The sequence below is a fragment of the Carassius carassius genome, chromosome 37 (assembly GCF_963082965.1).
Source record: "Carassius carassius chromosome 37, fCarCar2.1, whole genome shotgun sequence".
Lineage (NCBI taxonomy): Eukaryota > Metazoa > Chordata > Actinopteri > Cypriniformes > Cyprinidae > Carassius > Carassius carassius.
Window position 1 is genome coordinate 24,597,095 of NC_081791.1, and position 14,536 is coordinate 24,611,630.

Consider the following 14,536-nt stretch of genomic DNA (forward strand, 5'->3'; position numbering starts at 1 on the left):
AGGAAACGTACATTCGACATTAATTACACAAATAAAAGTGCATGTGCATATTTTAAAATATAATTTGCAAATAGTCGCGACAGAAACGATATCGCTATTATATCGCCCACGTGTCTGTGATCGAAAGCTACTGTTTCTATGGCAACTGTGGAACGACCAAGACTCGTAACTTTTATGACGTCACTAACAGAATCTCTTCACTTTGATGGTTTTCTGAGCAGAAACGTGAGTCTGAGTGAAAGTCTACCAAAACAGATCGTTCAAACACTGTCCATACAGAAATATTCTATAGTCGGCGTGTTTATACTTACAGTTTATTGGTTCAGTCTGTACTCACAGTGTGTTTCAAATACAATTTCACAACTCTACATCTGACATTAACAGATACCGTTTGAACTGACAGTATCAGATCCAAAACACCAGACAACCAGACAAAACACCATGTCTTCAGAACTGAGAGAAGTGCTTGTGGAGGTTTATGTCAATGGCGTCTTCTACTGCACTGATAGTTTCTGGGCATCAGATGACAAAAATGTGGAGTCAGAGATCACCAGTGCCATCTATGACAATTTCAGTTGCTATAAACCAGAGAACATACATGTGCAGCTGGAAGAAGTCTCCTGTGAAGAGAAAGATGTGCAGCTGGAAGAAGTCTCCTGTGAGGAGAAAGATGTGCAGCTGGAAGAAGTCTCCTGTGAGGAGAAAGATGTGCAGCTGGAAGAAGTCTCCTGTGAGAAGAAAGATGTGCAGCTGGAAAAAGTCTCCTGTGAGGAGAAAGATGTGCAGCTGGAAGCTGACATCCACGATGCCATCTCAGAGTCTGTATTGCTGGTGTTTGAAGAACTGACCGATCCACTGGGGCCTTCCACAAAAGTGGATGGAAGCATCAGTGAGACTGATCAGGAAGGCATTGATGTTTCTCCTGAAACTTCTGAGGAGAACATCCCAACAGGTAAATGGCAACATAGCAGTTGAAATGCAACATTGTAATGAGGTCCAAATAAGAATGTCAGACAAAATGTGCAGTTATATTATATTTGAGCAAAACTTCACTGGCAAAAAAAAGGTCCATTGTGCACACAGAAGATGTTATGGTTAGATATGTTTTTGTTACAGCAGGGCGAAAACAGCATAAAATAGCTTATTATTAAATCAGTACTGCTCAAGAACACTTTCTGCTGCAATTTATGTCTTTGTTGTAAATGGAAAATTCCAGTGATCAACTGGAAAAATGAGCTAAACCTGCATTTGATATTTTGATTTTGGTCGAGCAACAATAACTGTGACCGCACGTTAATTATTCATGTTTAATCAATGGTTAGACGTGTTTCTAATAACATATTGTTCTTCTATTACAGAATTTGCCAAAGTGAAAAAGACAATGAGTGAGTTCTTCCGAACTGGGATCTCATCACAGTCTAAGACTGATCCGGCTGTTTCCGAGTCGCTGTGTGAGGAGGCAGGAAGCAGCAGTGAGATCAGTCAGGGAGACATGGATGCTTCATCTGAAGTCTCTGAGGAGGACATCCCAATAGGTAAATATCTACAAAGAAACTGAAATGCAAAATTATATTGAGTTGCAAAAAAAAAATTAAAATAATAAATTGTTGGACTAAAGGTGCTGTCACAAGAAAAATGGTTCATTGTAAGCACAGCTCACACAAATTACATTCCACACACAGATTGTCCACATGTGCAGTGGTTAAAAAACCCCACTGCATTTGTTTGGTACACATGCGTGTTGAACCTGTTTCAAAACAAGCAGCTTTCTATTGGTCAGCATGTTGAATTAAAGTAAACATTATAAAAATGAGAAAAATCTGCATAAATAATTTTTTTGGCTCACCCAATTTCACCGAGCAACAGTAAATGTGACCACACTTTATCAATGATTAATCTGTGGTTAGTGATGTTTCCAATAATTTTTAATTTTACAGACTTTGCCAAAGTGAGGAGGACCATTAGTGAGTTCTTCCGGACTGGGAACTCAGCACAGCCCAAAACTGATCTGGCTGTTTCCGAGTTCCTGTGTAAAGGTGCAGGAAGCAGCAGTGAGATCAGTCAGGGTGGCATGGATGCTTCTTTTGATATCTGTCACGAGAACATCCCAATAGGTAAATATCAACAGAGTACATGTACGTGCTGAACCCTTTCAAACATTTCAAACCAAGCAGCTTTCTATTAGAGATGTTTCTAATAACATATTGTTTTCTTTAAATTTTTAGAATATGCCAAAGTGAGGAAGACAATTAGTGCGTTCTTCCAAAAGCGTTTTGAGATCTCAGCACAGCTAGATCCAGATGTTTCAGAGTCACTGTGTGTCCCAGATGCAAGTGTTCTTGAACCAAAATCTGAAGCTTTGTCCTCATCATCTGAGCTTATGGAACCTGGACTGGATCCTGAGGAATGGTCTATCCTGAACAGTTCTGGACCGGAACCTGCATCCCCAGAAGGTTTGGTGGTTGACATCAGTGATGCCACCTCAGAGCCGAGGAGCCCAACGATGGTGTCTGAAGACCTGACCGATCCAGAAGGGCCTTCAGCGGAAGTGTCAGGGAGCAGCAGCGGGAACGATCAGGGAGACACTGATGTTTCTCCTGAAACCCCTGAGGAGGACATTCCAACAGGTGAATGTGAACAGAGCATTTGAGTTTCAACATTACAATGGCATGCAAACAGAATGTCCTTCAAGTCAGACAAAAGATTCATGTTTAATTTGTTGTTAAATATGTTTCTAATAACATATTGTCTTCTTCTTTTTCAGAATATGTCAAAGTGAGGAAGATCAATAAAATGAGTATGTTCTTCCAAAAGCTTTTTGGGATCTCAGCACAGCCTCAGAACGATCCAGCTGTTCCAGAGCCTCCGTGCATCCCAGAAGCAAGCGTTCCCGAGCAAGAACCTCATGTGACAGAGCTTTCAGTCTTAGAGAACTATATTCCTCAAAATATTTCTCAGCTGAAAAAACGTTTGGAGGAACATACACCATCTGAGACACCTGTCACTGAGGTCTGGCCCAACATCTTCTTGGGAAATGAGTAAGTCTGGAACTCTTAAAGACTAATATAAAGCATGTGATAAAGCAATAATGTAACGCAGGAGCATGGAATCAAACACAACTGTATTTCTACCTCTTTACTGAAAGACTAATCTAGATTGTTGTGTTCTTGTGCAGAGAGACCGCAAGAGACCGAACCAAACTCAAAGAGATGGGTATTACCCACATCTTAAACACAGCAGCAGTGAAGAAGAAGCTGAGGGTCTTGATGGGAATGCCAAAAGGAAAAGACCTGAATGGAAAGATTAATACAGGGAAGAAATATTACAGAGGCATGAATATAAAATACTGTGGCTTGCCTACAACACACAGAGATGGCTTGAACATGGGCATGTACTTTTTACCAGCTGCCAAATTCATCCACAAGGCCCTGAGGAGCCCAGACAGTAAGATCTTTTATCAAGTGTTCTGCAGTGACCAATTTTAAGGGAACACGTTTTTTTGACTGTTTCTGTTTTTATTTCCACAGATAAGGTGTAAATTCACTGCTGTGATGGTTTCAGCCACTCCCCTACACTTTTGCTGGCATATCTGGTGATCCATCATGACATGATGGTGGAGGAAGCCATCGATCAGGTTATAAAGGTGCGACACATCAAGCCCTCCATAAACTTCCTGACGCAGCTGATGTCCCTCAATGCTGAACTTGTGGAGCAGCGAAAACAACCAGGCAGCAAAGTGCCACTAAAAACATAGCACAGACTATTTAAGAATTACTAATACTTATACTATTTGCACATGAATTTGAATAAATATTTTGTGAATAATTGTTTTTGGTGTTCCTGATTTCTACTTTGGTATGTGATTAATTTAGAATGTCATTTATAAGCAGTACCCAGGATGTTTGATTATTCTTAGTATTTACAGTCAAAATACAACATGACTACCCGTAAGTACGCATTTCTGTTCATTATAAATATATTCAAAAAAAAAAAAAAAGAAAGGGAAAAAAAGTGAGAATATATTGGAGATTATAACTTGAGGCTGTTTTTATGACAACTTTAATAAAAGTATGATTTATAAAAAATAAAAAAAAGGTTAAACTGGTATTTTATTTGGTCAACCCTGATTATTAATAAAATAAGGCACAACAATGAATAATATTAAAATATCATGTCGATATAAACAAGTACTCTGATACAATCCAAAATCATATTAATACATATTTCCACAAATATTATTCATATAACTCACTTGATATTATTTGCAAGGCACGTTCTAACTCCTATTATTTTTCTGTCTCTTGCATAAAAAACCCGATATCCATTATATGCCAAAATACTGTACTTGCAGATTTGTTGCTTTTGTAAAACCATAATACATATATGGCCTTCTTCCAAAAAAGTGCAAAAACATTCAGGCTCTTTATATTGAAAGATTGATTAAAATCGAACTGTATTTGTATCTGTATACATAAATCATATTAAATATAATACTTTATTTAAATATATGTACTTATTTTATATATATATACAATGTGAAGGATTCATACTACAATTTTCATTTCTATTTTCAAAACAGTAATATAACGTGATAACAAAATAACTGATAGGAGAATATTATCGAATGTCACAGCGCTTATCGATTTCAAATGACTCAGAGCCAATCAAATCAAAGAACAGAACAGAATCCCGAAGCGTCAGTTTTGTTGAAAGAGTGAGGAACAGGAAGTAGCGATAAACATTGAATATTTGACGAATATTTTAGCATAGAAATTTTAAACGGCCGACAGTAATAATATCCTGTATGCATGCAAACTAAATTTTCTCAAATATGGTCGTTTTGCAAATCCTGACTCACTACAGTATAAGAAACGTATATTCGACATTAATTACACGAAAAAAATTGCATGTGCTTATTTTAAAATATAATTTGCAAATAGGCGAGACAGAAACAATATCCCTATTATATCGCCCACGTGACTGTGATCGAAAGCTACTGTTTCTATGGCAACTGTGGAACGACCAAGACTCGTAACTTTTATGACGTCACTAACAGAATCTCTTCACTTTGATGGTTTTCTGAGCAGAAACGTGAGTCTGAGTGAAAGTCTACCAAAACAGATCGTTCAAACACTGTCCATACAGAAATATTCTATAGTCGGCGTGTTTATACTTACAGTTTATTGGTTCAGTCTGTACTCACAGTGTGTTTCAAATACAATTTCACAACTCTACATCTGACATTAACAGATACCGTTTGAACTGACAGTATCAGATCCAAAACACCAGACACCACCATGTCTTCAGAACTGAGAGAAGTGCTTGTGGAGGTTTATGTCAATGGCGTCTTCTACTGCACTGATAGTTTCTGGGCATCAGATGACAAAAATGTGGAGTCAGAGATCACCAGTGCCATCTATGACAATTTCAGTTGCTATAAACCAGAGAACATACATGTGCAGCTGGAAGAAGTCTCCTGTGAAGAGAAAGATGTGCAGCTGGAAGAAGTCTCCTGTGAGGAGAAAGATGTGCAGCTGGAAGAAGTCTCCTGTGAGGAGAAAGATGTGCAGCTGGAAAAAGTCTCCTGTGAGGAGAAAGATGTGCAGCTGGAAGAAGTCTCCTGTGAGAAGAAAGATGTGCAGCTGGAAGAAGTCTCCTGTGAAGAGAAAGATGTGCAGCTGGAAGAAGTCTCCTGTGAGGAGAAAGATGTGCAGCTGGAAGAAGTCTCCTGTGAGAAGAAAGATGTGCAGCTGGAAAAAGTCTCCTGTGAGGAGAAAGATGTGCAGCTGGAAGCTGACATCCACAATGCCATCTCAGAGTCTGTATTGCTGGTGTTTGAAGAACTGACCGATCCACTGGGGCCTTCCACAAAAGTGGATGGAAGCATCAGTGAGACTGATCAGGAAGGCATGGATGTTTCTCCTGAAACTTCTGAGGAGAACATCCCAACAGGTAAATGGCAACATGCAACATTGTAATGAGGTCCAAATAAGAATGTCAGACAAAATGTGCAATTATATTATATCTGAGCAAAATTTCACTGGCAAAAAAAAGGTCCATTGTGCACACAGAAGATGTTATGGTTAGATATGTTTTTGTTACAGCAGGGCGAAAACAGCATAAAATAGCTTATTATTAAATCAGTACTGCTCAAGAACACTTTCTGCTGCAGTTTATGTCTTTGTTGTAAATGGAAAATTCCAGTGATCAACTGGAAAAATGAGCTAAACCTGCATTGGATATTTTGATTTTGGTCGAGCAACAATAACTGTGACCGCACGTTAATTATTCATGTTTAATCAATGGTTAGACGTGTTCCTAATAACATATTGTTCTTCTATTACAGAATTTGCCAAAGTGAGAAAGACAATGAGTGAGTTCTTCCGAACTGGGATCTCATCACAGTCTAAGACTGATCCGGCTGTTTCCGAGTCGCTGTGTGAGGAGGCAGGAAGCAGCAGTGAGATCAGTCAGGGAGACATGGATGCTTCATCTGAAGTCTCTGAGGAGGACATCCCAATAGGTAAATATCTACAAAGAAATTGAAATGCAAAATTATATTGAGTTGCAAAAAAAATAAAATAATAAATTGTTGGACTAAAGGTGCTGTGACAGGAAAAATGGTTCATTGTAAGCACAGCTCACACAAATTACATTCCACACACAGATTGTCCACATGTGCAGTGGTTAAAAAACCCCACTGCATTTGTTTGGTACACATGCGTGTTGAACCTGTTTCAAAACAAGCAGCTTTCTATTGGTCAGCATGTTGAATTAAAGTAAACATTATGAAACTGAAAAAAATCTGCATAAATCATTTTTTTGGCTCACCCAATTTCGCAGAGCAACAGTAAATGTGACCACACTTTATCAATGATTAATCTGTGGTTAGTGATGTTTCCAATAATTTTTAATTTTACAGACTTTGCCAAAGTGAGGAGGACCATTAGTGAGTTCTTCCGGACTGGGAACTCAGCACAGCCCAAAACTGATCTGGCTGTTTCCGAGTTCCTGTGTAAAGGTGCAGGAAGCAGCAGTGAGATCAGTCAGGGTGGCATGGATGCTTCTTTTGATATCTGTCACGAGAACATCCCAATAGGTAAATATCAACAGAGTACATGTACGTGCTGAACCCTTTCAAACATTTCAAACCAAGCAGCTTTCTATTAGAGATGTTCCTAATAACATATTGTTTTCTTTAAATTTTTAGAATATGCCAAAGTGAGGAAGACAATTAGTGCGTTCTTCCAAAAGCGTTTTGAGATCTCAGCACAGCCAGATCCAGATGTTTCAGAGTCACTGTGTGTCCCAGATGCAAGTGTTCTAGAACCAAAATCTGAAGCTTTGTCCTCATCATCTGAGCTTATGGAACCTGGACTGGATCCTGAGGAATGGTCTATCCTGAACAGTTCTGGACCGGAACCTGCATCCCCAGAAGGTTTGGTGGTTGACATCAGTGATGCCACCTCAGAGCCGAGGAGCCCAACGATGGTGTCTGAAGACCTGACCGATCCAGAAGGGCCTTCAGCGGAAGTGTCAGGGAGCAGCAGCGGGAACGATCAGGGAGACACTGATGTTTCTCCTGAAACCCCTGAGGAGGACATTCCAACAGGTGAATGTGAACAGAGCATTTGAGTTTCAACATTACAATGGCATGCAAACAGAATGTCCTTCAAGTCAGACAAAAGATTCATGTTTAATTTGTTGTTAAATATGTTTCTAATAACATATTGTCTTCTTCTTTTTCAGAATATGTCAAAGTGAGGAAGATCAATAAAATGAGTATGTTCTTCCAAAAGCTTTTTGGGATCTCAGCACAGCCTCAGAACGATCCAGCTGTTCCAGAGCCTCCGTGCATCCCAGAAGCAAGCGTTCCCGAGCAAGAACCTCATGTGACAGAGCTTTCAGTCTTAGAGAACTATATTCCTCAAAATATTTCTCAGCTGAAAAAACGTTTGGAGGAACATACACCATCTGAGACACCTGTCACTGAGGTCTGGCCCAACATCTTCTTGGGAAATGAGTAAGTCTGGAACTCTTAAAGACTAATATAAAGCATGTGATAAAGCAATAATGTAACGCAGGAGCATGGAATCAAACACAACTGTATTTCTACGTCTTTACTGAAAGACTAATCTAGATTGTTGTGTTCTTGTGCAGAGAGACCGCAAGAGACCGAACCAAACTCAAAGAGATGGGTATTACCCACATCTTAAACACAGCAGCAGTGAAGAAGAAGCTGAGGGTCTTGATGGGAATGCCAAAAGGAAAAGACCTGAATGGAAAGATTAATACAGGGAAGAAATATTACAGAGGCATGAACATAAAATACTGTGGCTTGCCTACAACACACAGAGATGGCTTGAACATGGGCATGTACTTTTTACCAGCTGCCAAATTCATCCACAAGGCCCTGAGGAACCCAGACAGTAAGATCTTTTATCAAGTGTTCTGCAGTGACCAATTTTAAGGGAACACGTTTTTTTTGACTGTTTCTGTTTTTATTTCCACAGATAAGGTGTTAATTCACTGCTGTGATGGTTTCAGCCACTCCCCTACACTTTTGCTGGCATATCTGGTGATCCATCATGACATGATGGTGGAGGAAGCCATCGATCAGGTTATAAAGGTGCGACACATCAAGCCCTCCATAAACTTCCTGACGCAGCTGATGTCCCTCAATGCTGAACTTGTGGAGCAGCGAAAACAACCAGGCAGCAAAGTGCCACTAAAAACATAGCACAGACTATTTAAGAATTACTAATACTTATACTATTTGCACATGAATTTGAATAAATATTTTGTGAATAATTGTTTTTGGTGTTCCTGATTTCTACTTTGGTATGTGATTAATTTAGAATGTCATTTATAAGCAGTACCCAGGATGTTTGATTATTCTTAGTATTTACAGTCAAAATACAACATGACTACCCGTAAGTACGCATTTCTGTTCATTATAAATATATTCAAAAAAAAAAAAAAAGAAAGGGAAAAAAAGTGAGAATATATTGGAGATTATAACTTTAGGCTGTTTTTATGACAACTTTAATAAAAGTATGATTTATAAAAAATAAAAAAAAGGTTAAACTGGTATTTTATTTGGTCAACCCTGATTATTAATAAAATAAGGCACAACAATGAATAATATTAAAATATCATGTCGATATAAACAAGTACTCTGATACAATCCAAAATCATATTAATACATATTTCCACAAATATTATTCATATAACTCACTTGATATTATTTGCAAGGCACGTTCTAACTCCTATTATTTTTCTGTCTCTTGCATAAAAAACCCGATATCCATTATATGCCAAAATACTGTACTTGCAGATTTGTTGCTTTTGTAAAACCATAATACATATATGGCCTTCTTCCAAAAAAGTGCAAAAACATTCAGGCTCTTTATATTGAAAGATTGATTAAAATCGAACTGTATTTGTATCTGTATACATAAATCATATTAAATATAATACTTTATTTAAATATATGTACTTATTTTATATATATATACAATGTGAAGGATTCATACTACAATTTTCATTTCTATTTTCAAAACAGTAATATAACGTGATAACAAAATAACTGATAGGAGAATATTATCGAATGTCACAGCGCTTATCGATTTCAAATGACTCAGAGCCAATCAAATCAAAGAACAGAACAGAATCCCGAAGCGTCAGTTTTGTTGAAAGAGTGAGGAACAGGAAGTAGCGATAAACATTGAATATTTGACGAATATTTTAGCATAGAAATTTTAAACGGCCGACAGTAATAATATCCTGTATGCATGCAAACTAAATTTTCTCAAATATGGTCGTTTTGCAAATCCTGACTCACTACAGTATAAGAAACGTATATTCGACATTAATTACACGAAAAAAATTGCATGTGCTTATTTTAAAATATAATTTGCAAATAGGCGAGACAGAAACAATATCCCTATTATATCGCCCACGTGACTGTGATCGAAAGCTACTGTTTCTATGGCAACTGTGGAACGACCAAGACTCGTAACTTTTATGACGTCACTAACAGAATCTCTTCACTTTGATGGTTTTCTGAGCAGAAACGTGAGTCTGAGTGAAAGTCTACCAAAACAGATCGTTCAAACACTGTCCATACAGAAATATTCTATAGTCGGCGTGTTTATACTTACAGTTTATTGGTTCAGTCTGTACTCACAGTGTGTTTCAAATACAATTTCACAACTCTACATCTGACATTAACAGATACCGTTTGAACTGACAGTATCAGATCCAAAACACCAGACACCACCATGTCTTCAGAACTGAGAGAAGTGCTTGTGGAGGTTTATGTCAATGGCGTCTTCTACTGCACTGATAGTTTCTGGGCATCAGATGACAAAAATGTGGAGTCAGAGATCACCAGTGCCATCTATGACAATTTCAGTTGCTATAAACCAGAGAACATACATGTGCAGCTGGAAGAAGTCTCCTGTGAAGAGAAAGATGTGCAGCTGGAAGAAGTCTCCTGTGAGGAGAAAGATGTGCAGCTGGAAGAAGTCTCCTGTGAGAAGAAAGATGTGCAGCTGGAAGAAGTCTCCTGTGAAGAGAAAGATGTGCAGCTGGAAGAAGTCTCTTGTGAGGAGAAAGATGTGCAGCTGGAAGAAGTCTCCTGTGAGGAGAAAGATGTGCAGCTGGAAGAAGTCTCCTGTGAGAAGAAAGATGTGCAGCTGGAAAAAGTCTCCTGTGAGGAGAAAGATGTGCAGCTGGAAGCTGACATCCACAATGCCATCTCAGAGTCTGTATTGCTGGTGTTTGAAGAACTGACCGATCCACTGGGGCCTTCCACAAAAGTGGATGGAAGCATCAGTGAGACTGATCAGGAAGGCATGGATGTTTCTCCTGAAACTTCTGAGGAGAACATCCCAACAGGTAAATGGCAACAGAGCAGTTGAAATGCAACATTGTAATGAGGTCCAAATAAGAATGTCAGACAAAATGTGCAATTATATTATATCTGAGCAAAATTTCACTGGCAAAAAAAAGGTCCATTGTGCACACAGAAGATGTTATGGTTAGATATGTTTTTGTTACAGCAGGGCGAAAACAGCATAAAATAGCTTATTATTAAATCAGTACTGCTCAAGAACACTTTCTGCTGCAGTTTATGTCTTTGTTGTAAATGGAAAATTCCAGTGATCAACTGGAAAAATGAGCTAAACCTGCATTGGATATTTTGATTTTGGTCGAGCAACAATAACTGTGACCGCACGTTAATTATTCATGTTTAATCAATGGTTAGACGTGTTTCTAATAACATATTGTTCTTCTATTACAGAATTTGCCAAAGTGAGAAAGACAATGAGTGAGTTCTTCCGAACTGGGATCTCATCACAGTCTAAGACTGATCCGGCTGTTTCCGAGTCGCTGTGTGAGGAGGCAGGAAGCAGCAGTGAGATCAGTCAGGGAGACATGGATGCTTCATCTGAAGTCTCTGAGGAGGACATCCCAATAGGTAAATATCTACAAAGAAATTGAAATGCAAAATTATATTGAGTTGCAAAAAAAATAAAATAATAAATTGTTGGACTAAAGGTGCTGTGACAGGAAAAATGGTTCATTGTAAGCACAGCTCACACAAATTACATTCCACACACAGATTGTCCACATGTGCAGTGGTTAAAAAACCCCACTGCATTTGTTTGGTACACATGCGTGTTGAACCTGTTTCAAAACAAGCAGCTTTCTATTGGTCAGCATGTTGAATTAAAGTAAACATTATGAAACTGAGAAAAATCTGCATAAATAATTTTTTTGGCTCACCCAATTTCGCAAAGCAACAGTAAATGTGACCACACTTTATCAATGATTAATCTGTGGTTAGTGATGTTTCCAATAATTTTTAATTTTACAGACTTTGCCAAAGTGAGGAGGACCATTAGTGAGTTCTTCCGGACTGGGAACTCAGCACAGCCCAAAACTGATCTGGCTGTTTCCGAGTTCCTGTGTAAAGGTGCAGGAAGCAGCAGTGAGATCAGTCAGGGTGGCATGGATGCTTCTTTTGATATCTGTCACGAGAACATCCCAATAGGTAAATATCAACAGAGTACATGTACGTGCTGAACCCTTTCAAACATTTCAAACCAAGCAGCTTTCTATTAGAGATGTTTCTAATAACATATTGTTTTCTTTAATTTTTTAGAATATGCAAAAGTGAAGAAGACAATTAGTGCGTTCTTCCAAAAGCGTTTTGAGATCTCAGCACAGCCAGATCCAGATGTTTCAGAGTCACTGTGTGTCCCAGATGCAAGTGTTCTTGAACCAAAATCTGAAGCTTTGTCCTCATCATCTGAGCTTATGGAACCTGGACTGGATCCTGAGGAATGGTCTATCCTGAACAGTTCTGGACCGGAACCTGCATCCCCAGAAGGTTTGGTGGTTGACATCAGTGATGCTACCTCAGAGCCGAGGAGCCCAACGATGGTGTCTGAAGACCTGACCGATCCAGAAGGGCCTTCAGCGGAAGTGTCAGGGAGCAGCAGCGGGAACGATCAGGGAGACACTGATGTTTCTCCTGAAACCCCTGAGGAGGACATTCCAACAGGTGAATGTGAACAGAGCATTTGAGTTTCAACATTACAATGGCATGCAAACAGAATGTCCTTCAAGTCAGACAAAAGATTCATGTTTAATTTGTTGTTAAATATGTTTCTAATAACATATTGTCTTCTTCTTTTTCAGAATATGTCAAAGTGAGGAAGATCAATAAAATGAGTATGTTCTTCCAAAAGCTTTTTGGGATCTCAGCACAGCCTCAGAAGGATCCAGCTGTTCCAGAGCCTCCGTGCATCCCAGAAGCAAGCGTTCCCGAGCAAGAACCTCATGTGACAGAGCTTTCAGTCTTAGAGAACTATATTCCTCAAAATATTTCTCAGCTGAAAAAACGTTTGGAGGAACATACACCATCTGAGACACCTGTCACTGAGGTCTGGCCCAACATCTTCTTGGGAAATGAGTAAGTCTGGAACTCTTAAAGACTAATATAAAGCATGTGATAAAGCAATAATGTAACGCAGGAGCATGGAATCAAACACAACTGTATTTCTACCTCTTTACTGAAAGACTAATCTAGATTGTTGTGTTCTTGTGCAGAGAGACCGCAAGAGACCGAACCAAACTCAAAGAGATGGGTATTACCCACATCTTAAACACAGCAGCAGTGAAGAAGAAGCTGAGGGTCTTGATGGGAATGCCAAAAGGGAAAGACCTGAATGGAAAGATTAATACAGGGAAGAAATATTACAGAGGCATGAACATAAAATACTGTGGCTTGCCTACAACACACAGAGATGGCTTGAACATGGGCATGTACTTTTTACCAGCTGCCAAATTCATCCACAAGGCCCTGAGGAACCCAGACAGTAAGATCTTTTATCAAGTGTTCTGCAGTGACCAATTTTTAGGGAACAAGTTTTTTTGACTGTTTCTGTTTTTATTTCCACAGATAAGGTGTTAATTCACTGCTGTGATGGTTTCAGCCACTCCCCTACACTTTTGCTGGCATATCTGGTGATCCATCATGACATGATGGTGGAGGAAGCCATCGATCAGGTTATAAAGGTGCGACACATCAAGCCCTCCATAAACTTCCTGACGCAGCTGATGTCCCTCAATGCTGAACTTGTGGAGCAGCGAAAACAACCAGGCAGCAAAGTGCCACTAAAAACATAGCACAGACTATTTAAGAATTACTAATACTTATACTATTTGCACATGAATTTGAATAAATATTTTGTGAATAATTGTTTTTGGTGTTCCTGATTTCTACTTTGGTATGTGTTTAATTTAGAATGTCATTTATAAGCAGTACCCAGGATGTTTGTTTATTCTTAGTATTTACAGTCAAAATACAACATGACTACCCGTAAGTACGCATTTCTGTTCATTATGAATATATATATAAAAAAAAAGTGAGTAAAAAGTGAGAATATATTGGAGATTATCACTTGAGGCTGTTTTTATGACTACTTTAATAAAAGTATTATTTTTTTTTAAAAAAAAAAGGTTAAACTGGTATTTTATTTGATCAACCATGATTATTAATAAAATAAGGCACAACAATGAATAATATTAAAATATCATGTCGATATAAACAAGTACTCTGATACAATCCAAAATCATATTAATACATATTTCCACAAATATTATTCATATAACTCACTTGATATTATTTGCAAGGCACGTTCTAACGCCTATTATTTTTCTGTCTCTTGCATAAAAAACCCGATATCCATTATATGCCAAAATACTGTACTTGCAGATTTGTTGCTTTTGTAAAACTGTAATACATATATGGCCTTCTTCCAAAAAAGTGCAAAAACTATATGGCTATTTATATTGAAAGATCGATTCAAATCGAACTGTATGTGTATCTGTATACACATACATTATATTTTTTTCTGCTTGGTAATATAATCACAAAATAGTATAAACCTTTTATCATAAAATATATATTGGGCATATTTTATATCTAATTATTAGTATTGTTGTTATTCTTGTTCTTCAG

The 14,536-nt window shown here is 38.2% G+C and overlaps 2 protein-coding genes across 2 annotated transcripts; both read left to right on the forward strand.

Moving 5' to 3' along the window:
* Nucleotides 1-441: 441 nt before the first annotated feature.
* On the forward strand, nt 442-3,754 carry LOC132118687 (uncharacterized). The gene is made up of 7 exons (XM_059528648.1): nt 442-952; nt 1,359-1,535; nt 1,938-2,114; nt 2,226-2,627; nt 2,765-3,038; nt 3,176-3,463; nt 3,562-3,754. Exons 1-7 carry the CDS (start codon nt 442-444, stop codon nt 3,752-3,754), a joined length of 2,022 nt encoding a protein of 673 aa, XP_059384631.1.
* Nucleotides 3,755-5,297: 1,543 nt separating this feature from the next.
* Nucleotides 5,298-13,975, forward strand: LOC132118688 (uncharacterized). Its single transcript, XM_059528649.1, has 14 exons — nt 5,298-5,952; nt 6,347-6,523; nt 6,923-7,099; nt 7,211-7,612; nt 7,750-8,023; nt 8,161-8,429; nt 8,514-8,739; nt 10,256-10,902; nt 11,309-11,485; nt 11,885-12,061; nt 12,149-12,574; nt 12,712-12,985; nt 13,123-13,391; nt 13,475-13,975. Exons 1-14 carry the CDS (start codon nt 5,298-5,300, stop codon nt 13,699-13,701), a joined length of 4,377 nt encoding a protein of 1,458 aa, XP_059384632.1. The 3' UTR covers nt 13,702-13,975.
* The last annotated feature ends 561 nt before the right edge of the window (nt 13,976-14,536 follow it).

What these genes read in the sequence shown, in the direction of transcription:
- LOC132118687 (XM_059528648.1), top strand. Translation starts at nt 442, where the DNA reads ATGTCTTCAGAACTGAGAGAAGTGCTTGTGGAGGTTTATGTCAATGGC. An exon ending in TGAGGAGGACATCCCAATAG is followed by an intron (nt 1,536 to 1,937) that starts GTAAATATCTAC and finishes TTAATTTTACAG; the next exon opens with ACTTTGCCAAAGTGAGGAGG. An exon ending in AACATCTTCTTGGGAAATGA is followed by an intron (nt 3,039 to 3,175) that starts GTAAGTCTGGAA and finishes GTTCTTGTGCAG; the next exon opens with AGAGACCGCAAGAGACCGAA.
- LOC132118688 (XM_059528649.1), top strand. Translation starts at nt 5,298, where the DNA reads ATGTCTTCAGAACTGAGAGAAGTGCTTGTGGAGGTTTATGTCAATGGC. An exon ending in TGAGGAGGACATTCCAACAG is followed by an intron (nt 7,613 to 7,749) that starts GTGAATGTGAAC and finishes CTTCTTTTTCAG; the next exon opens with AATATGTCAAAGTGAGGAAG. An exon ending in TCACGAGAACATCCCAATAG is followed by an intron (nt 12,062 to 12,148) that starts GTAAATATCAAC and finishes GTTTCTAATAAC; the next exon opens with ATATTGTTTTCTTTAATTTT.